Source organism: Mastigoproctus giganteus, chromosome 5 (assembly GCF_048544385.1).
Source record: "Mastigoproctus giganteus isolate SK-2022 chromosome 5, ASM4854438v1, whole genome shotgun sequence".
NCBI classification, from domain to species: Eukaryota; Metazoa; Arthropoda; class Arachnida; order Uropygi; family Thelyphonidae; genus Mastigoproctus; species Mastigoproctus giganteus.
Genome location: NC_143579.1, coordinates 231,986,126 through 232,013,349, shown reverse-complemented (window position 1 = coordinate 232,013,349; position 27,224 = coordinate 231,986,126). Strand labels below are relative to the sequence as shown.

The window sequence follows — 27,224 nt, the reverse complement described above, 5'->3', positions numbered from 1 at the left end:
TGTTCATGTACACACAGGGTTGGATCATTAATACTAGGAATTTATTACTGATTCACTGTAAGAAAATTAATGTATTATGTAAGCGTATTGTTGTATTACTCTTCAGCATAGTTACCGAAATCATTTAGACACTGCTCATACTATTGCTTTTTTAATTCATATGCCATTGCTAATTGTATTTGTAATAGAGGCTGTATTAAATGTGAATTTGTGCCTGGGCCTGAAATCTTGCTGATCCTTTGAGACAAATAAATCCAGCATTGTGCTATCACCATCTCTAAATCCACTACACTCCAAACTATGTCACCCTGTAAGTTGCTTATAATACCTACAAATGTCTGTGTTCCTGCCCATCTTATGCAACGAACACAATATCCCCTAATGTATCCAGTCACATAATATATAAGGTCCCCTGTCCTGAATCATTTTCAGTTAAGAAGCAAGCTTTGTAATTGCAATGAAGGCCACGTTTACCAGGTTGCTCCAAGAGGTCCCAAGATTTTGGGAGACCATGGATCGATACAATTATTGCAAGGCATAAAGTAAAGTTTGGTTGAGTGGGAGAAGACAGAGGGTGGTAATTAATGGACTTTGATGGGCTCATTGGTTTGTTGTTGGGCTCATTGTTGTGTTCTATTTTATCAACAGTATTGATGAAGGCATATCAGGATTAATGTACAAGTTTGCAGATAATACAAAGCTTGGCAGAGTGGTTAATGACAGTATGCTATTGCAACAGGATCTAGAAAAGTCAGGCAGATGGACTATGAAATGGCAATTGAAATTGAACATTAATAAATGCAAAGTACAGCATATGGGTAGCAGCAATTCCAGAATAATGTACCAACTGTGTGGTACTGCTCTCAGGTCAGTGGAAAATTAAAAAGACCTGGAGGTACTTGTGCAGTCAGATATGAAGTTCTCTGAGCAATGCAGACAGACTCCCAGGACAGCTCATGGAGTTTTGTCAATGATATTTAGAAAAAATTGATAGTAGGGATAAGGAAGTGATTATCCTTTGTACAAGGACATGTTTAGCCACATCTACAGTATTGTAAGTATTCCATACAGGTCTGGAGGCCTCACTTTAAGAAGAATGTAGACCTGTTTGAATTAGTGCAGAGAAGGGCAACTGAATTGGTGAAGAGTACAAAAAGGTGCCCATACCTTGAAAGGTTTCAGATCTGCAAATTGCATTGTCTGGAGACTAGGCACCTGTGGGGTGATCTGATTGAAGTGTTTGAGGGTTTCAATGGATTGGCTGAGCTGAGTGTGAATGGCATTCCTCTTGCTGGTACTACACACACGAGGGGGCATAAATTTAAAATGAAGGATGACTGCAGGATAGAAGTGCAAAAGTTTGCCTTCAGCCAATTAGTGGTTGATTGTTGAAATAGGCTTCCATGTGTTGTTGTGGAAGTGGATGGTTTGAATAAATTCAAGGAAGAACTAAAATTCTTGGAGAATAAGGATGGGGAAGTGTTTTTTTTTTTTTTTTTTTTTTACTGATGCTATACAGCCTTTCTTTCTTGCATCATTTGCCACTACTACTACTCTGAGTTACCTCTACCCATATGCAGTACTTTGCAGTTTTTTCACTGATAAATAGAACCATCAATATCAAATGGACTATGCTATAATTGAGTGTTCTTATATTGAATGCTATAAACTCTCAAGTTAGAGACTGGCTATTAGATAGCTATACGTTATAGCCTGTGTATTAAAAGAAAAATAATTTTTTTTAATATATTGATGTAATGTTACACTTGTACACTCTTTCTATATATAATATTTCAAACTATGGTTAATTGACATAACAAATTCATTCACCCATGTCCGTAAATTGCATATGTTCTCTGGTCGGTTTGCCCATTTTTCTGGACGAATAAACCCGCGATTCCAGTCGAAAGAAATAACCTTGCTATCCTTGTCCCAGATTGACTAATTCAGCCATGGTGTGAAAAAGGACCATAAAAGTTCTTTGCATCATTGATGTGATATGGACCCATGCTTTTGCCTCTGTCCCCACACCAGAAAAGGGCAAATCTAGGTTCTTGGGGACCCAATGCTGGAAGTCTTAGTGGGCGCCTCTTAGGTATTAGTGAAATGTGCATAGCACAATTAGTTAAATCAATGTGGTTACTTCTGAATATTATAATCAGTCAAGGAAGAGGGGCTATTAGTCCTCTCACTAATATCCCATTTGTTATTGTTGGTAAAGATAACAATTACAGTGTCAATGCATAATGTTTTAGGAAATACACTGAATTATGACCACCTACCTAATACTTTGTAGGTACTTTTGCCCTCAGTACAGCAGCTATCCGACATGGCGTTGATTCAACAAGATGTCAGAAGCATTCAGGAGGTATGGCCAACCAAGCTGTATGTAATGCAATCAGCAATGCAGGTATTATTATTGTTGGTCTTGTATTATTTCTTCCTGATTGGGGAATTCCACTCTGTGATGGGTACTGCTGCCAAGTACACAGGGTGGTTGTAATGTCTGGTGTTACTGTTGGTCAAGGAAATTGCTATTGCTTCTAGGCTGGTATGTAGAGTCTTTGGCACCATACCGGTGGTTGACACGATGATCGGGATAGTCGATATTTCTTGCATATGCCACATCTTCACTTCATGTCTCAGGTTCGTGTACTTCCTAATTTATTCCTCATGGGTTTTCTGGACATTGCTAGTGTTGGGCACCACTGTCAATCAGGTAGGTAGCCTTTTCCATCTTGTCAACAAGGGTTATGTCCTGTCTGTTGTGCGGGATGGTCTTATCCATTATTATGGTGTGGTCTCAGTACAGCTTGTGGGTTTGGGTCTCTAGTACTGCCTGGGGTTCGTACTTGTAGTATGGTACACTTTCTTTGGTCAACTGGTATTTCTTCGCTAGCTTCTGATGTATTATCCTGGCTACCTGGTCGTGTCTATGAGTGTCTCAGTCTGGGTGATCACCTTGCAACCCGTGGTGATGTATTGGATCATTTCTGAGGCCAGGTGGCATCGTCGACATGTGTCACCTGACATTCCGGGCTCCTTTGCAATGTGTTTTCTATAGTTTCTGGTGTTTATTAACTGGTCTTGGATGGCCAGCATGAATCCTTCAGTCTTGGGGAAGAGCATCCCGCTTGTAAGCCATGCATTGGAAGCAATGTTATTGATACGATCTTGATGGAGGTCATTGTAGTGTCTGCCATGGAGTGTCTTCTTTGCCCATCTTTCTGACTTTGTTTCTTGTGCTGTCTAGGTGGGTGAGGGTTCCTCGCTTAGGTTGAATGGGGTTACCATGTATCTATCTTCCTGATGACCTGGTAGAGTGGTGCTGTGTTGTTCTCTAAGTAATCCTTCAGGTTAACTATTATTATTATTATTATTAGCTATATGGTGCAAGGAAGCCTAAGGCATATGCTGCACCAGCCAAAAAAAATTTTGAATTACCCTGTGTGTGTGTGTGAGAGAGAGAGAGAGAGAGAGAGAGAACAAGAGTCAGAAGTAGAAGGGAATCAACAAGGAATAGAAGAATGATGATATCCAGCTCAAGACCCTGGGTATGCCAAGCCCATACTCACCAGATGTGAGTCCCTGGTATGGAGGTGATTGGTGTATCCAGATGCCCAGGGCTGCCACAAGTGGGTAGATGAGGTAAGCATCGCTTACGATCAGCAGTTCAGGAGGGCGCCAAAAAAAATTTTGATATATAAGTCAAACCTCTGTTTAACAAACTTCTTTATAGCGAAATTTTCTATTTAGTAATATTTTTGAGTTCCCCTTGGTAATTATATTTAAAATAGATTCTGTAGATCGAAGAAAATTTCCATATAACAAAGAGATTACGAGAGACAACTGGAAACGAATTGTTTGTACCTCTGGCCTTAGGCAATTGAGGCAATTAGTGCTGCAAGCATGAATTAAGAATCAAAGGGTTTACCATCCTGCAACTCGTTGTGCTCGTAAAACCTGTCCGCTTGTCGCACATACCCAAGAGTCGCACTGGTCATCTGATTGATTAACGTTTACGAGTATTATTATTATTATTAGATATGGTGCAAGGAAGCCTAAGGCTTATGCTGCACCAGCTAAAAAAAATAAAATTCGAATTACCGTAAGAGAGCAAAGAATCAGAAGGGAATCACAAAGAAAGAGAAGAATGATGATATCCAGCTGAGGACCCTGGGTGTGCCAAGCCCATACTCACCAGATGTGAGCCCCTGGGGTTATTCAACACGGCAATAAAATAATTCATTTGAAATAAATACGGTACACGAAATTGAAGACACGTTAATTTGCTTATTATCTGGATCTGTGTTTCCTATTTATATTTCGCAAGGGTTATACTCCAGAAACAACCCCATACTTCTGCCGGAAAGAGGGGAAGAAAGCAGTGTTGGGACTTGAAGGCACCTCCCACTCACTGCTTTATCCCCTCTCCTGCATGTTACTGGGGAATGTCACGTGACATTCCCCAGAAAAAAAACCAAAACGGCAATTTGTTTAAATAGCAAACAAAAATTGATAGCACATACAACCTGATTCTTCTCGCCTGTACATTACTAGGCGATTTCACGTGCATTAACAATGAGAATTGCTCACGCACCTCAACAGGAACGCTTATTTTTATTGTTCTGGGGGCTGCTATCCCCACGCTTATATGAAGAGAACCTGATACTAATAACTCATACAATTAATGCCAAAAACATTAAATTGTCAAGAAACAACTTGAAAACAACGACGACAACAACAACAACAACAAAACACCTCATCAGTCCTTCATCAAACATCACGCGGAAAACACTTATATTCCGAAGGTAATCAAATTTACAGTCATGCATCGTTCAATTTCAGTCTTACATTAAGCCATCCTTTTGCAAACGGAATAACAACAACACAAAATAACCAAGGGCAACATAATTTCCCATTTCCCGCTAAAATCAGAAGCGAATTTGCATCCAATGAAACAATCAGAAACGAAAAATGAGTAAACTATGCATTCCCAATAATCAGTCGATCACAGAACTCTACAGATCCAGCACTCCGTTCTTCGGGCCACGCCTGCAATGGAGATATCCATGTCCTGCAGTTCAGCCACAATAATATACAGTATATGATAATATTTTATATAATGTATAGTGTTCAGGGGATCTTCAAAAGATTTATATGAAAATGAAAATGGTACCTTTTTAAAACTTACTGAAACAATTGCTAAAATTGATTCAGCTGTGGCAGACCATATTCGCGGTATTTAGAAATCTGAGTCGAAAAATATCGTGCATTATTTGGGTGGTCAAGTACAAAATGAAATTATTGAAATAATTTCACAAAATATTATAGATAAAATACTAGAAATCCTAGAGAAACTAAATATTTTGCTATAATCACTGAAGACGATAATAAAATTAATATTTTAAATTAAATTAATCCAGTAAGTAAAATGCTCCAAAAAAAAAGAAAAAAAAGAAAGGATTCTGATATACACAAGCTTTTGAATGTCTACAAAATGACATGGAATATTTTAAAGCAATCCAAAATTTATCGCTTCGGCTAATCATATGGCTGCTATCATTGGCATTGAGGAAGCTTCGTTTCAAGAAGTAAGCGCTTAAGGAAAAAGATTGAAAAAAAAAGTTATTTCAATTGTGAAAATAGAGATGAAGCATTTGCATTAGTAGAGGTATGTGATGCAAGGAAGCAAGCTTAAACAGTATCAGCCAAAAAAATTTTCCATTTCACACAACCATTCACTCTAAAAGTTTGTTCGGTTCTTCCTCGAATTTATTTAAGATATCAACTTCCAATGAAAATTTTATAGTAAACCTTAAAATACCATATTAATTACTTAAATCGTAATATATAGCAATGCCTTAATTTATCAGTACTCACCTCATGAGATGAGATGAGTACTTATAAATTAAGCCATTACTAAATTATTGATTTGAGCCATCAACTTCCCCAACTACAGATAGAAGTTTGTTCCAGCAGTACTACCCGCTGGCTAAAGGCAAATTTCCGAGCATCCATTCTACAATTGTCCTTCCTCAATATGAATTTATGCCACCTCAGGTTTGTAATCTGAGCAAGAGGAAGATTCCCATCTGAATTGAGCTTGGCCAACACATTCAAGGCCTTATACACCTCACTTCGCAGATGCCTAATCTCCAGACACTGCAATTTGCAACATTTAAGCCTTTCTTAGTAAGAGAACCCCTTCGTTCTCCTCACCAATCTTGTTGCCCTTCTCTGTACTCGTTCTCCAGACTTGTACTCGCTATCATTAACAACCCTGCGAACCTTTGCATCATCTACAAACTTCGACATTCAGGATCCGCAACAAAATTTCAAAATAATTTTTTTCTTTCAAATTATGGACACAACAATTTTCTCGTCAACTGAAATGTTTAGAAATATGAAAGAACATGTAGAAATATTTATAATGTTTTATAATATTTCTGCATAAAAAAAAATGGTCGGATGATGATTTATTAAATCATTTACATATTAATTTAAGTGACATTGATTGTAATTAATCCGATATTGGTTTAACATTATCTGAAGAACTTGAGTACGTCAAAATATATTAAAGACAATATTATTCCGTTTAAATTTTTACAATATATTTTATTTAAAATCGATTTTACAGATAGTTTTCCAAATGTGGCTGTTGTATTAAGAATTTTTCTAACTTTACCAGTTTCCTTGACTGGTGAAGGGAGTTTTTTAAAATTAATCAAAAATTATTTACTAGCTATAATGTCTCAACAACGATTCTCTAATTTGGCAATAATTTCAATAGAAAATGATCTTTTGGAACAAATAAACATAAATCAAATAATTAATAAATTCGTACATCTTAAAGCAAGGAAACATAAATTTGCATAATTTCTTTAATATTATAATTTTCCTTTTATTTTGTTATTGTGATTTAGAATTTTAAAGTTTGTTTCCAGAATTTCAGAATAATTTTGTTATTTTTGTTTGTTGTTTCATTATATTATATGTGAGATATGTTGTAATTACTTTCTTTTTCAATAAATTAACAATAATTAGTTACGTCTTATTTTATTTTTTAATCAAAATATTTTGGGCAGAAAAATTGGATTTCGCTTACTGGAGGCACATAGGGTCGCAGCGGCCCTGCAGATCCCTGATATGCCTTTCCATAGTGCCACAAGTGCTCTATGGGACTGATATGGGCGGAGTTCGGAGGCCAATCGATATGCTGGAAGCCAGAACTGTGTTCCTCAAACCATTCCTGCACAAGTGCCAGATGGCTCGGCGCATTGTGATCTTGGAAGACACCATCGGTATTCGGGAAAAAGTGCACAGTCAGCAAGCAATTGACGATAGCGGAGACCACTGATATATTGTTCCACATGCACCAGTGATCCAAATTTCTGCCAGTGAAACATGCCCCACACCGTACAACTGCCACCACTGGCCTGCACTTTTGATACCATGAATGATGGATCAAGAGCCTCATGTTGTTGACGCCAAATCCGTACGTGACCATCCACGGTATGGAGTAAATAACGTGACTCATCTGACCAGCACACCTTCTTCCAGTCTTCTAACATCCAACTTTCATGCTCTTTGACCAGGCGAGTCTTTTACGCTGACGAACCTTGATTAGGAGAGGATGTCATGGAGGTCGTCTGCTAGATAGCCCATACGTGCGACGCATGGTCATTCCAGATATTGTTCCAGATTTGCCCATGTTGTATTGGGTAGTCAACTCTTCGGAGTGCTGCGCCTGTTCGAGTCGTTGGACCTGGCGCTCACCTCTAACATCAACGTTTCGCTGACCTTTGCAGTTTTGCTGTCGGGTCATTGTTTGACGATTTTGACGCCAGTCCTGATACACATTAACTACGGCGGCTCTCGAACAACCCACCAATTCAGCCGTTTGGGAAATCGGGGCACCAGCTCGTCGAGCACCCACAATCTGTCCTTTATCTAAGTCCGATAAATCCTTCCCTTTACCCATCACGCTCGGAATTTTACTACCTACTGAACCACCGACACCTTACCTATGCTACGTAGATCGACCAACTCTGCACTCTCGTACCTAACGTGGTCAACGGGTAGCATTCAGTTTTCATAGGGGTGGTCATATTTCAGTGATCATTCACTGTATTTTAGAACGTTGTTAAAGTATAAAAAGTGGGAGCTTGGGTTTACCAGGGTCGTATAAGAGCAAGTGCAGTATCCACTACCACTAACACTCTAGTCGTGAAAAAGTACGTGATCTGTAGAGGATTTTGTTGTTGAAAAGCTGCTTCAAGGTCGTAATAACCGTTTATCATTTAAAAATTCTAATGTCAAGAATGTCAGTATGTACTGTAAATAATAAGTAAAAAATGTTTTACAAATTCATAATACCCTAACAGAAAAAAGTTGGAGGCCCCTGGACTCGAGCAGGCCAAGGGCTCGAGCCTTATTAGCCGTCCCTGCATCCGCCACTGTGTGTGGGGAAGGACGGTGATTATAATTTTCAGGAGAAAAAACTTTGCTATCTTTGCCTGAGAGCGACTAGCTCAACCACAGATTGAGAAAAAATAAATAAATAATAATAAATAAATAATAAACATTGACGCTCCTGGCATGAGTGACAGGATTTCAATCGAGGCCTTTTCCACCCACTGTGAGTATGGAAGTGATTATAACCACTGCGCTATCGCGAAGACTCGTGGTTTCTCTAATGCCTTTGAGAAGACGCTCGACTTTTTCCTCTATAAAACAAAACAAAAAAAAAATTCGTGACATCATCATGGTTTGGCGTGTGTGTTAAGGGCCAAAGCAGCTAAGGGTATGAGGAGTCAGTATATTGTGTCTGTAATTGCATGATTCTTCAGTCCGTTTGCTTAGCGAAAAAAATCACGCAACCCTCGCGAGAGACCAACTAACTCAGTTGTGAAACAAGCCCATAAAATATCCTCGTGTCACTAAACTGTCCCATCCATCCGGTGCTGGTGGACGGTGATTATAGCACTGTGTTACACGCGAGGACGTCATCAGGACTGTAATAGCAAAAAAAACCAAAAAAAAAAAAAAAAAAAAAACCCTATATTATTTTTAATATCTAATTAATAATAATATTAAATCAATCAATATATATAAAATTATTTTATTGTCAAATTATGGGAACACTGAATTTTATTTATATAAGTTTGTTTTTTGAATATTATATTTTTGCTCCTGATTTCAAGAACGCGAGGATGATAAATTGACTGACAGTAATCTTTTGATCGATGACATTTTTTTTTTTTTTTGCTGTGTATTGTAACATCATCATTCTAAGGGCCAAGTCATGTCGCATAGTAATCTTTTTTCTCCACTGAACCGGAATTTGGGCTTTTTGTTTTGCTTCACTGCAGTTCATTCTTGAGAGTCAGCGCAAGTCATCAAGTGGTGTGATTCTTGGTTGTCCTCTGCTTCTTTTCCCTTAAAGCTGTCCTTCTAGTATATTTACGGTCCAATCATTGTCTCCAAAGATGTACTAAGAACTGCATCTTCCTCTTTATTATGGTTTTCTTGATTGTTCTTTGTTCCTCAGCTACTCTGAGGATCTCTTCATTCGTCTTTTTGTCTCTCCAGTTGATTTTCTTCAATGTTCTCCAGCGAAACATCTCAAATGCTTCAATTCTCTTCCAATCTGTTGCTGTTATTGACCATATTTCACATCCAAACAGCAATATACTCAATATATAGGTGTTTTCACGAATCTCTTCCTCTTTTCTTTATTTCATTTTCCTAAGTGTTTCTTTCGCTATTGCAATTCTTCTTTTTATTTCTAAATGGCTTTTGCCATCCTCTTGTACGTTGCTTCCAAGGTATACAAATGAACTTACTTGTTCATTATTTTTGTCTTTTTGGTGTTAATTTTACCCCGTATTCTAAGAAAACTTCTTCCATTACTTATATTGTGTTATTCAACTCTTCTACATTTTCTGCTAGTGCCGCAATATCATTTACAAAACATATGAATTACATCTCTACTCCTCCTATGTTTATTCCTTTGGTTTTACACTCTTCACTTTCTCTAGAGCGTCCTCAGTGCCGCGTTATCCTATAGGCCAAAAAGACATCTGCCAAGGGCCCCAATCAGAGGGGGACCACAAAATCACTGTTCCAAAAACTCATTGCTGTTTTTTATTAATATTTTTAAGTGATTTATTTTTATTTTTATCGGAACCTGAACTGTCTACCTGCCAAGGTCAATGAACTTTACTTGAAGATAAATTTGAAAATTAAGTTTTTTTTCAAAAATTTTACCGATTTTGATGAAATTTTATGTTTATTTCTTATGTCATATAATTTGTTTGTTTTGTTGTCACAATAAAATGAAATTGAAAATGTTCTTTATTAGTTTGATGGTGCTTCCAAATTCCATTTTGCCTTGGTCCCCATGAAGGTATAAAGCACTACTGAGCGTCCTCCATGTACAAGTTAAATAGTGATAATGTACACCCCTACCAACTCCTTTTCTTATCTTGACTATTACCTTGAGATTCGATTTTTATTGATGGCTCGTCGATCGATCTCTCCAATCAAACTGGGCCTTCTTCATGACTGAAAATCTTCTCCCAGAGAACCCTGTCAAATGATTTTTCTGGATCAATAAAAGCTGTGTGTGGTATTGTAACAAGGAGAAAAATAAGTATCATTTTCATGTACCGAATTCATTTCTTTCCAAAGTTTCCTTTTCGGTTTCGAGAAGTTTTAAACTTAAGTACAGAACTGAAAGAAGTAGTAGAGAACAAAAAGTGCAAGCCATTCATGTCGTGTGGCGTATGAACCACGCTGTGGCTTCTGATTGACTAAGAGATAACCGGAATTTCCGTTTCGTAGGGTTAGTATATATACGTAATCCGCCGGTTGGGAAGAGCAGTCGTGCAGTTCAATAGCGACCTTATAGCGGCGAGTAGTCGTAACACGTGTAGTGAATACCGGTGAAAAATTTTCATGTCACGTGATATCGTTACCAGACGACTAGCCTGCAAGTGACGTACAAAATGGCGGGTGTGTTGAGGCGAAGTCTTATGATATCAGAAGAACAACGAGAAGAGCTAGCTGCCAATTTTCACACGGTAAGTCGGGGACCTACCCCATCATTGCTTTTGTCGTCAGGTAGCCGCTCGTTGTTTAACTTGCTTTCACTTAATTGCCCCTATTAATAAATTCGCTGTGCGGTTGCCCCGTGCAAGGTGGTCGCGACTGCAAGTAGTTCGGAGAAACAACCGATGAAAAGCAACCTAGTTTGTTGGTGTTTCTTGCAAATCTTGAAGAGTTTTTAAACCAGAGATAAAATGGTTATATTAAACTTGTATTTTCTAACAGAAAAAGTACGGGGGTGGGGGGGGGTTGTTTTTGTTTTTCAGAAAACTTCTAGGCATTTAAAGATTAGCATAAGTACTCGATTTAAGTTTCTGTCATTGCAGCAGACACACATCTGATATTGAATAATTTTGCTCGTTCGTCAGGAGAAACTAATTCAGAATAAATAAATATTTGAAATATTTAAAAAAAAAAAAAAAAGTTTAATGCAGTTCTTCCTAATGAGTCGTAGAATAATGAAAATAAGAGAATTTGCAAATCCTTAATGTTTGGATTATGATCTTCAGAACGTGATTTAATTATTTGAACAAAATAATTTTTAAAATTGATATTTGATTTATCATTTAGTGAATAGGGTGATAATTTACGCCTTTTTCTTTTTTTATCGTTTATGAAGGGTGCTTGATTAGTGAAAGAAGATTATTATATTTTTAGGTAGAGAAGAACTGAAATTGGTATTTTTTCTCTCGATATAATGAACAACTTTTAAGCCTAATTAATTAAAGATTAGTCTTTAATTAATAAATCTCTAATTTTGTCTTGCATTAATACAAAGCAGTGTTCCCCAAACTTTTGCTCGCGGACCCCTTTTGGTTTCGAAAAATAATCACGGATTCTCACATCCTAGCTCACTTAAATGTGAGGTGTCCTCACAAAGTCCTTTAAATTGGGAGTGATTGTAGACAATTGAATTCTCATGTCGGGTGTGACATCCGGTCTGTCACGATATTTAGATATTGTATAAAAAAAAAGTAAAATTCAAAGTAGCCATTACAGAAATTATCCACGGATCCCCTGAGAACTGTTCGCGGATCCCTTGGGATCCTCGGAGCACAGTTTGGGAACCACTGCATTGACACAAAGGATTTTTTTTTTTTTTTACCGACCGCATCTTGAGAGTTTATGCGCTGAATTTAATTAATAGGCTCTTTTGTTTTAAGACTTGCGTATTATGATATTTATTAAATATGTAATGCACCTAGTAAGTAATGCATAAATGATAATATGCTATTTTGTGTAATAAAATAGGAAAATCGCATAAGTGGTTATATTTAAAATAACCAATTTAAACAGGTCTTTCCTCTGGAAAGTAAAAAGGATGTTGCTGATCTAGTTTGTTTTATTATTTATAATAACAGAAAATATTAAATCAAATTAAAAATGTTGTTTTCCTTCCCATTTTTTTCCCTGATGATCGTATTTGTAATGCTTTAATTTATAGTTTATAGGGGGTTAGAATTTAAGCTATTTTTATTTCATTGAAGATGGAAGAGAAGTTTACTGTGGGGAGGGAAGGAAAGAAAGAATAAAACAGATTTGGAGTTAGAGAAATTTGTTTAGCTTCAGCTGAATTTAATTAATAGGCTTTGTTTTAAGACTTTCATATTGATGTATATTGAATATGCCTATATGTGCACTTAGAAAGTAATGCATAAATGATAATACTTTATTACATAAAATAGTATAAATAGGAAAATCAGCGGCTCCTAAACTACTGAGATCTATGGATCCTCAAAAAATCAAAAAAAAGAGTTTGCGGACCTCCATATATATATATTACTTGATACCTTCCCCCTTCTGAACCTTTTGTGGACCCTCTGGAACTGGTCTACAGATCCCCAGGGATCTTTGGACCCCAGTTTGGGAAATGCTGGTATAAATGGTAATATTTAAAATAACCAATTTAAACAGGTCTTTCCCCTGATTTATTATTTATAATAATGGAAAAATTAAATCAAATTAAAAATTGTTTTCCTTCCCATTTTTTTTTGTGATGATCATATTTGTAATGTTTTAATTTATAGTTTATAGCTGGGAAAGTTGTGGGGAGGGGGTTAGAATTTAAGCTGTTTTTATTTCTTTGAAGATTGAAGAGAAGTTTACTATGGGGGGGGGGGGGAAGAAAGAATAAAACAGATTTGGAACTAGAGAAATTTGTTTAGTTTCAGCTGAATTTAATTAATAAGCTCTTTTGTTTTAAGACTTACATATTGATGTATATTAAATATTCCTATTTGTGCACTTAGAAAGTAATGCATAAATGATAATATTTTATTACACAAAATAATAGTATAAATAGGAAAATTGTATAAGTCAGCAGCTCCTAAACTACCGAGATGGACCCTTCCAAAATAAAAAAATAAGTTTGCGTCCCCCTATATGTATGTGTGTGTGTGTGTGTGTATATATATATATATATATATATATATTATGTGAGGTAAAAGTTAGGCAAAAGTAATAAAAATAAATAAATATGGCTATGTAGCTATCAATTAAAATAAATGTGATATTTTAAATATCACATTTATTTTAATTGATAGCTACATAGCCATAGCTCCAGTTTGGGAAACTCTGGTATAAATGGTACTATTTAAAATAACCAATTTAAACAGGTCTTTCCCGTGGAAAGTAAAAAGGATGTTGCTGGTCTAGGTTATTTTATTATTTATAATAATGTAAAAATTTAAATCGAATTAAAAATTGTTTTCCTTTCCATTTTTTTTTTTTTTTTTTGTGATGATCATATTTGTAATACTTTTAGTTTATAGCTGAGAAGGTTATGGGACGGTTAGTATTTAAGCTATTTTTATTTCATTCAAGATGGAAGAAAAGTTTACTGGGAGGAAGGGAAGGAAAGAAAAAACAAAACAGATTTGGAGCTGGAGAAATTTGTTTAGATTTAGAAAACATGATGTTCAGTTTAGATTTATAGGTATAGTATTCTTTACCATATGTGGGAAGAGCAAAATGATCGTAATACACTGTAATTAATTTGATATGCAATTAAAATATCACAAGTATAATTAGATTAGTTTTTGTTTTCATTTTAATTTTCATTATTTCGCCATTTAGAGCATTTTTTGCATGAAGTTAAAAAAAAAAATTGCAATATTACCTTGTGGATTTTAAATGGAGGGGAGAAAAAAAAAATTCAAGGACTGAAATATGAGAAATTAATTATTATACAGTGGAGAGAAATTAAAAATGAGTTCACTTATAGAAAAAAAATCAATAAAAATCACTTTATTTCATTCTTTTAAAGATTATTTACAGTACTTTAACAATTCATTTATTTATAATAATAATTCATAATCTTGACAAAAAAGATCTAACGATAGATTTTTAACAAATTTTGTATTTTAATCAAAAAATAATTTTAAATTTTGCTGTGAAGCAAACTGGTTGGTTTGTTTGTTTGTTATTTGGTTTTTAGGAGCATTAGCAGCTAAGGCCAAATTGCTTCGGGGATATGCGGTGGTCATTCCCTGACCTTTCCGCATCCTCCATATTTGGTGGTCATGAGCTCAAACCCCAGTCTAATCAAGAAGCGTGTGCTATATGCTGCTGCTCCTGCTCACCTGGCTATGGAGGTGCCAGCAAACTGGTACTTGTTTTGTTACTCAAGAGGCCTCTGTAGCCGAGTGGTCAGGAGTGATAGTGTACTAGCATGTGCTCTGAGTAGACTGGGGTTCAAGCCCCTGACTGCTAAATACATAGGTGTGCCAACCCACACTGGACCAATGTGGCAGATTATGGTCCATTTCCCTCAACGGGAATTGTTGAGGAGGCTTCCATCCTGCAGTAGGTTGATAATGGCTGCAGTTTACCTTTTTTTATGTTTTGGAAGAGAATTTTAGAAAATATTGCATTTTAATTTAAAATATTTAAAACTCCTTGGGATCGTTGTAGTTTGTACTCAGATAACCAAACCACATCTAATAATTGGTTCAGTAATAATTAGCTTCAAATCACATTAAATGCAGTTTGAAATTAATTATTGAACTAGTAGTGCAAGACAGTCTATAATTTCATAATTTAAGACTGAACTCTGTGAATATTCCATGAATTCAAATCTTGACAAAAGGCTCCAACAGCAGATTTTTAACAAAATGTTTTCATTTAATTAAAAAAAGTTTCATACTAATGTACGCATCATCTTAAATGCTGTGGTTTGTTTCCGATTTAATATTTATATCTTGGGTTATCATAGATGAATGCATTCTTTTTCCACTGCTTTAAATTATTTATGTTGACTAGCCAGTGTTTGAAATGGTCTTTAATTCTGTTGTTTTCATTTCATAAATGCATTCCCACCTTAATTAGATGGATGATAGTACTCTTTGATGATAGTACAATTGTCTAAAATCTTTAGACAATTGTAATTACTAACACATAACTGAGTAAAATAGCTTAGAATTTGAAAGTGGATTGGAAATAGCAGCAGGAATCTTGCCACTTTAAAAAAAAAAAAATTAATTAAATTTTTAAAAAAATTTAATTATACCGCATGAATGAATTTGAGTTACTTGTGAAATTTTTGGTCTATTTTCTATCTGGTGTGCCTTAGTTGATGGATTAGTGTGGAAACAATAAGGGGGAACCTTGGATCTACTGCAGAAACAGTGTCAAAAAGAGCTGAAAACTAAATGCAGATCTATATAAACAACTTAATACCAAAATTGTTCCGCATTAATGGTTTATTGAACAGTCTCATTTCTTTTTTTTAATAATTGACTCTTTTTTTTTTTTTTTTTTTTTTTTTTTTAATCATATGTATGTGATTTACACCCAACTAAATTAGAGGTAGGGAAGAGACTTCAAAAGCTAAAATACATAGTAAAGTATTAAAAAAAAACAAAACTTTTCTCTTTTGATTAACTAATGAATAATCTAATGCTTGTAAAGTTGACAAATAAGAATTAGAAAGTAAAAATGTATGAATGAAACAGCAAATATATATCATTTCATATCAGAAAGTTTGAGTATTGAACTAATATTTAGGATATGGAGTTTACTGGCTGTGAATAATATTTCCTCAGTTGTTGCAAATATATGACCTTTTGCTGGAACTTTTTTTTTAAGTTTGGGGGGAGGGGATCAGAGTCTAAATCCAACAAGTATGGTGGTTAGGGGACAACAAAACTTAGGTCAGCAGCAGCACTTTGACTTAACAGCAGAGAGCAGCAAATTCTTGCCTAACATGCAAGAATTTGCTGCTTGTCAGTGAGGATGTGAGGCACATTTGTGCCTCACATCCTCACTGATGAAATGCTCTGTGTTCCAAAATCTTGTGTTAAATTGATTGATACGTCCCACGTGAATTTCACCCTCAACTTTGCATATAGTTAATGTCCCTCACTCCTGGTCAAATCATGATCATGAGCAATTGGCCTACCCCACCACCACCACCAAATTTGAAAGGTGGCCAAAGTGAGGCTCATCTTTGATGTGCAAGTAGCTCTTTAAACTTTTTGAACCACTGAAAAGTCTTTGAACAACACACTGCGGCAGTTGCCACACTGCGGCAGTTGCCACTGGGGCCAATAGTATTTGTAGCATGCTTGCTGCTGCAAAAAAGTTTGGAGTCAAAACTGTTTGGAGCTGCTGGGGCCAACAAAAGTCATTCTACCCCTAAGAATACACAGCATCTTCCCTGAAAGCTTATTTTAGCATTTTTTGAGTTTGTTTACTTTCCCTAATTTGAAAAAAAAAATTTGAATTTTTTGCTTAATAAAATTACTCATTTTAAAGTGCAATGAAACACATAAAATGTGTTTGACCTGTGCATTCAAACAGACTGCAGATAAATAGGTGATTCATGCATTACTATGTCTAGATAGGTCACTGAATATGGTGCCTCTGATCACAACTCGCTACATTGTCACAATATCAAGATGATAGTTCAGTAGCTGAACTTTATGATAACACACTGTATATGTATTGTTGATAGTTTTTTGGATATCTTGTTATATTAAAACAGGCTTTTGATTTAGCTAGGCCTCCTTATATAAAAAACATTTCGGTTTTATTTGGTTCTTTTCTGCCTGTTTGTTGTGTTATCGTTACAGTAATGAAATATGTTAAAGAATTCCTTTTGTATGTTCTGTGTTCTCTGTAATAGAAAATCCTTTTCTTGTTTTAATTATTAAACATTCATTTGTTTTAGTTGCATGTTCTTTTGATATACAGTGTGTTTATAAATTATTTACCCGATTTATGAAGCTTGATTAAAATTTTACCGTAATAGATATTGTAAAATGGTTTGCACTTAATAAAGCAACTCAAAAGAATTTATCACAATATCTTGTACACATCTTAATTTCAGTAAACCTCCATATGGGCACATTTGGTAACATCTAGAATGTCAAAATGGTAGCTGATTACATTCCAAGTGTTTTGAAGCATCTCTCGAGAAGTGTGTTCAATCCAGTCTTTTAACTCTGTAAAAAGAAATCCATAGATGTGGTATCTTGTAAACAAGGAGGCAATGGAATGGAACCATCCCAGCTGATCCATCAATTTGGAAATATTTTATTGAGAAAATCGCATGCATTCAAGCTTCAGTATGGTGGTGGTGCCACATCTTGCCGATAGAACTCATGTGGTGCAGCATACAATCAAGCATATCTGGGTAATTTGTGCAGCTCCGTGTTTTTGTGGAAGAAAAACGGCCTACTCACTTGGTTTAAGGACAGTGCACCATACATTTACCTTGAGGCTATCATGCTTGTGTTCACAAACTGAGTGGGGAATTTCAGATTAACACAATGCAGTTATTGTGTCTGTTAACCTTACCAGATGGGTGGAATGTTCACTTATCACTGAAAATGACACTTTCCAGAAAGTGTCTTCATCTATGTGGTTCAGAATGAGAAGAATGAATTATTTTTTGTTGTAGTTTGTCATGAAGCTTAAAATCCTGGATGGTTTGCATTTTGTAAGCATAAAGTTTCAGTCTCTTGTCAACCACCCTATGCAATATTGCTTGCAGTATTTGCAGGGTTGCACAGTGGATATATTTTGTAGAACTTTGGGTAAACACTTCCTGAATTTCTGAAACTTTATCTGCAGATACACTAGGCCTACCTGTTCCTTTCTGGTGTAGCACACTGTCAGTTTCTTAACTGTTTCAACCATCTCCTCATTGATTGTTCCATAGGTGGATCTTTCTGGATTTCTGTTGAAAACATCTCTTTACAGTCACTGGAGATTTGGTATCCCACAGCCACAACATGCACATTGCTTTCTCCTGCATTGTTGGCATTTTAATGCTATACTGTTGTAATGCTTTGCTGGGATAAAGGCTGCCAACCACAATGAGGAAAAAACCTCATTTACTTATTTTGATAACTGTAGCAAACCATTTTAAGATACCTGTTACAGTAAAATTTTAATTGAGTTCCATAATCATTTGAATCAGTTAATTTATAGACATCCTGTATTTTCTTCTGTCTAACGTTATCAAGTTATTTTAATAATAAACTGTTATTTATAAACTTATTTTAATAACAGTTTATAATGCTAGAACAAATTAGCATTATCATATATGCAGTACTTAGTGATAAATTTTGTTTTAATAAGAACCCTTCTTATCACTAATTTGCATAAGAGCAGTGTCTACAATTTAAGTTATGTAGAGAAGATTTTTGGAAAGTGCACATTTGCTTCAAAAAAAAAAAGAAAAAAGCAGTATAATTTGAACAAAAACCTGGCATATCTACACGCTTTGCTTATAAAGAGGACAAATGAATCTACATAAACTTCATCCAGTGGAATAGCTGTGGGGAAACTTTGTTCATCTGCAATCCAGGTGAAAATTTTATAGTTGCCTTTGGCTGGTGCTCTCGTTTTGTATGTGTCTTATATATATGGTATCTGTTACACTCAGATTTTGACTTTGATCTATCATAATCAGTTCTGAATTAAAGCAAAAACTGAGACTACTTCATCATATAGAGAGCAGTGATCATTATATGGGAGGATATAACCTTCAAATTTAGGGGAAATTTTCTGCATTAAAATTATTAGACCAGATCCAGGGCCATGCGAAATTGGCCTTGTACTAATAGAATGCATTTAAATGTTGATGCAAGTCTTATTGACACAGACTCCCTTCCTAGGGTGGGGGAAACAAGTTATTGGTTTGAAATATCTTATCCCTTTTGCTCGAATGTGCCAAAGGGAACAGTATATGATATTTTCATAAGAGAGTGACTGAGAGGAAACTGCAAAATTATAACAAATGGAAGGGTAATGTTGTCAGGTTTATTCAATAGGTGAACTACATTTTAAAAAAAAAAAAAAAAAAAATAGTTGGCACTGCTACTTGCAAGACTGTAAAGGAGAACTTTGTTTTCTCAAGATCTAAGAGCTGTAATTTGTAGAAAATACCATGGAAACAAATGTGTTTGTTCCTGGGAAAATAGTGTTAATCAGTATGAAAAAATGAATTAGTTTGTTTTGTAACTTAATGCTTGTTTTGCTAAGACAGTTTTGTATATAGTTAAATGTAAAAATTATAGACTTCATGACAATTTTGTAGCACATGATTGTGATAAGTTATGGGCTGAAGAAACGTGTTTTGATTTCTAGCTTGGAAAATGTTGTAAAGAATTTGGCTGTAATTGTGAAATCTCTAAATGATTCACTCAAATTTTTATGGCCTGGAGATGTAAATGCACTCATGGTGGCAGCCACTGCTGCTTCATATGGGTTAAAGTCAGCAACATTATTGGAAGTGTTCTCTCCAGCTCTAATTCACATGACTCATTTGGCACATGCCCTACTGTAAATCATGTTGCAATGGAGATAAAATGCATTATTTAGGATGTGAATAATTTGATTTTTGTCTATCACAAGTTTTCCCGATGTCTTTGCTCTGTGTGTGTGGCACAGTGTAAAAACATCTTTGCCTGATGTTGCCTTTACCAGTTTTTTTTTCAGACATGGTATTTATCTTGAAGCTGCTTCACCTGATTATCAGTACTTTGGAGATGCTGAGGATAGTTTTTCACTATTTTGATATTTGTAAAATAATAAGAGAAGTTTACCTCAGTATAATACGTAGAACACTTCTGTATGATACTCTCCAGCAATTAAAACAAAAAAAATCAAAAATCTTACATTACAGTAAAAAATAATTAAAAATCAAATGAACACAATTAAATAAATTAATTAAAAGAAATTTAAAGAAAAAATTGCAAAAAGATTTTCCTTCCTGAAGCTGACAATGCTTTTCGACCATATGTCGTGATCACAGGAACGAAAATTTTTTAAAATTAATTAATTTAATTTTAATTGTGTTAGATTGACTTTTAATTGTGTTCAATTGATTTTTAATTATTTTTTACTGTAATGTAAGATTTTCAAATTTTTTTGTTTTAATTGCTGGAGAGTATCATACAGAAGTGTTCTACGTATTATATTGAGGTAAACCTCTCATATTATTTTAAAAAGATTGATATCAACGTAGAACATATTGAGCATTACAGCTCTGGTTCATACTATCAAACTGCTTTGATATGAACAATGCACTTTAAATGCTCAGAATTCAATATAAAATTCAAATGTATATTGAAACCTAGTCGTTATTTACTTATTTTTTTTCTCTGAAAAATCTATCGTTTGATGTTTTTTTTTTTTTTTTTTTTTCCACATACTTCAAAAATCATTCTTACAGTCTCTGAGGCAAACTTTCTTATAAAAATCAATTTTACAGATCTTTGTGCGAACAGCAACATTAAAAAAAAAAAAATTCCTTGACATGTGCACCCAAAATACCACCTACTCTAAAAAAAAAAAAAAAAATGAGACATTCTAGGTTGAAAAATAAACAAGGTTTGTTTTTTGTTGTTGTTTGTTTTTTCCCCTCTTATTATTAGACATTTAAAACATTCAAATGTTTTAAACAAATTCAGTCCATATTTTTGAACCTACCTTGTAGATGATTGATGGGCATTGAATGATGGTGATTTTTAAATGTCTTTTGAACAAGAATTTTTGAAATTTAATTTTATTTGCAAACTGAAAGCTTTATCTTTTGAACTTTTGCTAAACAAGAACTTCACAAAACATGATGCATTTTGAAAGTAAAATGAATGAAATATAGTAAACTCGTGCCTTACTCTCAGCATCTCTTGAACCAGACTTTTCATCCATATGCAACTTGGTAATGTAATTATCTCAGCCTGATAGTTCCTATTAAAGCAGAGTGCAAGGCAACCAAGATTTTTCCTCACAATCACCTTTTTGCCAGCTTACTGAACATGTCAGGTATCAACTTAATACCGTATATATTGTTGATTCTGACTTTCCAGTTGAGGATACTAGACTGAATACATTTTAATCAGTTTTCAATGCTATGTGAAACAGCAAAATTTCAGCACTAAGCCCTTCTGCTCCATACAGAAAAGTGTAATAAATATATTATGAACTCCAGAACCTTAGGGCTAGAACATTGATTTTAATATGATTGTTGTTGTTTTGGTTTTTAGGAGCATTATCAACTGAGGCCATATTGCTCCGGATGTTGTTGTTGTTTTGTTTTTTAGGAGCATTAGCAACTAAGGCATATTACTCCGGATGTTGTTGTTGTTTTGTTTTTTAGGAGCATTATCAACTAAGGCCATATTGCTCTGGATGTTGTTGTTGTTGTTTTGTTTTTTTAGGAGCATTAGCAATTAAGGCCATATTACTCCGGGATATGCGGTGGTCATTCCCTGAACCCCGGTCTAATCAAGAAGCATGTGATACGCACTACTGCTCCTTCCCACCTGGCTACGGAGGCGCCCTTTTAATATGAAAGTTGCATTGCCTTAACATTGATAATGCCTTTCCATCATAACATAATGTTCATATATAGTATATTGTGGCTAAAAGTATCTTTTTCTCATAATGCATAATGACACTTCAAGAGGCAACTGAAATTTCTAACCTCATCTGTTACCTGAACCTTAAAATTGACCCTTCTTGCAAGTTCTAAGACTGATTCTGTAATGTGTGTGAAGAAACACCAGTGTTCTACCTTACTCCTATCCATTTACTTAAATCTGACTGATCCATCCCCTTTTTATTTATTTAGTTTTATTTTTATCTATATATTTCAATTTACTGTTTTATGTTCTCTTTATGTACATTTACTTTTCTCTTTACTTTGGAAATTTATACTCCAAACTGCTGCTTTGGAGCTGTGTAATAATGCTTTGTTGTAGCTGCACCCTCAGGCATGTTTGATTGCTGTATTGTAGCTGTCAACAACAATAATAATAATAATAATAATAGAAGCATATGATGCAAGAAAGCAAGCTTATTCAGCATTAGTGAAGAGAAAAAAAAAAAAAAAAAAAAAAAAACCCCTTCCCATATCACCCATCCATTCACTCCAAAAGTTTGTCCAGTTTTTCCTTAAATTTATTTAAGGAAAAGTCATGGGCATGACTCCATGTCCAAGGATACATCCTTGCGCTTAGAGTCATGTATTTGTGCTGCTGAGCTTTGTCTTTTTATGATTTTACTTTATTTTGAATATTAGAATATCTTGGTACAGTACTGGGTAGCAGAATTGCACCTTGCCAAGCTTGGGATATTTGTAATTAGGGTGTTTTTTTTTTTTTTTTTTTTTGCAATAATTTGTTTTGTTGTCAAGTTATATAGACCAGAGGCTGGGATATCCAGTGTAATAATTTCCGGATTACTATTGGTCCGATTTTAAAGTCGGCTGATATGCTAAGTTTAAAATCCTAAATATGAATTAAAGGCACGTGCGTAGACTTAAATGAATTGACGATAATATATGTGCAATTTGTTACTTTTTTTTTTTTTTAACACGTTTTGTTACTCACTTCTTAAAAGCCATAAATTTCTTGATCTTCTTTTATCAGACGAAAGTAATTTTTGAATTCGTCTCAAGTTATGTTTTTGGGTTTGCTTTTCGAGTTTAGTATGCTGTTTACTTTTCGAAAAGTAAACTTTCGAAATTGCAATATGTTATGGCAAATGCGCTTCCATATCTGGGTAATATTTACAGAGAAACTAATTTGCAGAGTAGTACTGCAGAAGTATTGGCTCGGATACATAATCAAAGCTTGCCATGTACACAATGTCAATAAGAGCGATGTTTTGGTTTCTTGACCTTCTTATAAGAGAGCATTATATACGAATTCCATTTTATTTACAGTTTACTGTGCTGATTAAAATGCCATTTGTATTGAATTAAAAAGTACAGTTTGGCATTAATGTATTCGTTATAAATTCTCGAATGCATATTGTCTGCATTCCCATTATACTGGGATTAGGGTAGAACCGCCATTTGTTGACAAGTGAACAAACTCGGCTTAAAATTGGACTTTCCTCAACATTTGACTAGAAGTGATGATTCATTGATAATGTTTTCTGCCCAGAAATGAATTTAGAAAAATATTTTGTCAACTAGTATTAATGGATGCCAAAAGAATTTTGTTGACCACATTAAGCGATTCGGATAGGGCTAGAATTATTGGGATCTGCAGGGAATTTAATCAAATTCCCTACCGAATATAGTTTTCCATTACAGCTTGACCAAAATGAAAAACTTTTTTTTTTACAGAACTTTTTCAGATATTTTTGTCGTTTGTCTTTTAAAATACATAGAATTTGAATTTGAACCTGCCAGCCCGACTCTGGACATCTGGCAGAAACCTCTTCCTTTTCCCAGTCCATTAAATTCCAACTTCGGGCAATATAAACAATTTTCTTATCTGACCAGATTCTCCCCTTGGCTTGTTTTTTGTAATTTTTTTTTGGGGGGGGGGGATAATTTAGCCTGATTTACACATTTATTAAATTTTTGTGGCAAAACGTGTGAAATTCATCTGTTTTGTTGCTGCAAATCTCTCGACTTAATATACTTTTTCTATACATAATAAATCGGTTTACTATTTTGTGTTTGGCTTGAATTTTTCTTTTAAGATTCCAATATTTATTTTCCTAGTTTAAATCTCTTGTCATAGAATAGTTGCCATTACGTATTTTTGTATACATAGTTTCTCCCAATAATTTTTGAAAATAAGGAAATAATTCTTTTAAACAATACTTTTTAGTGTAGTAGCTAGAAACATTATGAAGTATATTATTTGAAAATGATAAATAAATCTCTTATGATCGGAAAACGGTTTCATAAATGCCTTTCCTATCATCTGGCAACTGTCCTCTTCCGCGTCTAGTTAACCCTATCATTACCCATTTCTTGATGCTCGTTCTGCTGGTGTGTGACTCAACATCTATTGATCCTGATTACACAAAGGTGAATGATTCACCGTAGTCCGCCTCATCCCCCAACACGTGGGAGATGGCCTAGTATTTCATTAAAGGTGACGGTGTTTTTGAAAAGCACTATTAGAGCAGTCCGGAAACAAAGGTTTTGCATATTTGCAGCACAGAAGCGAAAGTCTTGCTAATTTAGCATTTCCGCAACTAAAATATTCACTAAGTGAATATAGTTTTTCATTACAGCTTGACCAAAATGAAAAACTTTTTTTTTTTTTTACAGAGCTTTTTCAGATATTTTTGTCGTCTGCCTTTTAAAATACTGTAGTTGTCTGAAAGACTCTCGGCAGACGATTATTTGTTTGATTCTGCTAGCAGTTATCAGTGCCCTATTTTGAAATGCAAAAGAAAGACTGACCTTAACAAATATGGAATCCAAATAATTTGTGTCAATCTTTTTCCCATCATTGTTATAACCAGGTAACGAGAGGGGGGTGTAAATGAGTGCGTTTGCACCACCCAATAAATTCATATATTTACTGTTATCAATTCATATATTTACTGTTATTATTACAAATGCCCCACTATTAGTTTCACTCTGAACGTGAGATATAAAACTACCCTTTTCACCAATACAAGTTGTGAATTCGGCATATTTCACCAATGAATAAAATACAGTACACTGAAACAATGCACTGGCTTTCCATCCAGTGCCTAGCGTAGATGCTTAACTGCTAACAATAGCTTCAGATGGGGATGTTGTATACCGTCTTTTCGAAAGATCCCGTCCAACTTTGGAAACGTGTTCTTCTGAGTGTAGGCTTTTTTTTTTCTTTCTTTCTTCCGTAGAGTGACTGTAAATATGCCTATCAATAAGGAAGATTATATGTAAATTTTGAATTTTTTTCAACGTTTGACGTTGCTGTAACTGCATGCAAATTTTGGAATAAAGTAAATCATCGGTTGACCTGTCTATCCCTTTTCCTTTACGGGAATCAGTATTGCTGCTATTTTTAATCCGTCCATTATACATCGGCATCTTCGAGTGACAGGATCCTTTTTGCCTGTTGCCGCCGCTGATAGGCGATGGATCAGAACTGTCCAAACATTGTATTTTTCCTCCCAACTGCATGGAAAATGCTTTGTGGGAAGCAGCTATACTCATATCATGTGCACATCTTTTCATAAGATGATTTTCATTAATGAATCATTATGTCAGTGGCTTCTGCAGTAGTTTGTTGGGCCTTTTTTTTTTCCATCGTCCACTTTTCGTGGATGAATTGCAGTTCAGAAGAGATGTCATTATGAAATTTCACAATAATCATCAATGGGCACGTGAAACCCCTCATGTTAACATCCAGTCTCGGCATCAGTGGTTTCAGTTAACGTTTGATCTGGTGATTATCTGATTGGTCCATTTTTTTCCTGCGATCCACGCTCCTTGGCCAAAATTTCGGCAATTTCCTAGTAGTGGAATTGCATTACTCGAAGTTTGCTGTTCATGCATGCGAGGCTCCTGCGCATTTTTGCTTCACTTGTTGGAGAATTTTTGGATAATAAGTATCCTGGCTGTACACCTCAAGACTCTTGTTCACGCTATCCCAGTTTTGTAACTTACAACATGCATTAATTTAATAATAATAAACCTAATTTGAGGGGCACCCTTATCTTCACTCCATGGAAAAAGAAAGCGGGCTGACTCGAAGTGGGGGGTTTTCGAATCTGTGTCCGCATGGACTTTTTTCATCCCTATGCTCAGTAGAACACGCTCCTAAAGTTTGACGAGACCTTTCAGAAACATCCTGTATATAGAGAAAATCCATTTTTATAATTTAGGATAGGGGTGTTATTCCAGCATTTTATGGAAGAAATTATACATTCCATTCACCTATGTGCAGCGTTATTTGCCCATTCAGGCACCAGTTATGTTGAATTCTCTACGTACTACACCTTCGCCGGTATAAGAATTTTATGAGGTTGAGTGCTGTAAGTCGTTTACGTTATTATTTGGTGTAGCGCCAACTTTTAGGGAATGATTTGCAGAGCTATTAAGAGTTAGTTTTTTTTTTTTTTTTTTTTTTACAGCAGATGCTGGAGTTAGTGTCAGTGCCTTAAAAAAATCACTGCGCCATCTTCCAAACTGATATTCGGAGCGTATCTTTTTTTTTTTTTAATTTTTTATTAATTTTTTCCCTGATTCATTTATTACTGCGAATCATTCAAAGGAGGGAGAGAGAGAGAGAGAGAGAGAGAGAGAGAGAGAGAGAGAGAGAGCTTCTGAATTCAGTATTACAGTATCTTAATGATTTTCAGGTCTGCATAAAACCAGGTCTGTTTGCTTGTAATTCAATTTTCGAGTGCTCTTATTTATAACAGGTAACGTATAAAATTCAAAGGTTACGTTTCTCTCCAGATAGCTTTTTAGTACTTGTACACATTCCTATCTTATCAGCTAGATTGTCTTCGCTCGTTTAGTTTGCCATTGGAGCTCAGTTTACTAAAGAGCTACTTAGGTGGATTAACTTGTTTACTTTCATCTTGTTTCAGTGGAGGTATCTAAAATTTTAGAAATTGATTCTAATCAATTTTAGAGCCGCGTTGGTAGGGTTCTAATATTTTAATGAACATGAACAGCATAAAAAAACTTGCTTTTTAGTGGAATTGACTGTATTTTATATTTCACTACAACTACTTAACATTTTTAAAAGGGATTTTATTTTCTGAGATGTTTGTGAAACCATTCTCTTTCCATTATGACACTATCCCTGGTGGAATTTGCCGAAAGTTTGCGTATTACTGTATGCGAGGAAATATTCCTTACTTCTGAACTAAATTATTTTTATCCTTTTAATCCAGTGTCTCCTTGA

General features: G+C 35.0%; 1 protein-coding gene across 1 annotated transcript in view; it reads left to right on the top strand.

Moving 5' to 3' along the window:
* Positions 1-10,893: 10,893 nt before the first annotated feature.
* Positions 10,894-27,224, top strand: part of Fim (plastin-2 fimbrin) — a 164,150-nt gene continuing 147,819 nt past the window's right edge. The window contains exon 1 of the mRNA XM_090374448.1: positions 10,894-11,087. Coding sequence (XP_090230574.1) covers positions 11,013-11,087 — 75 coding nt within the window. The 5' untranslated portion in view covers positions 10,894-11,012. The remainder of the gene's footprint in view (positions 11,088-27,224) is intronic.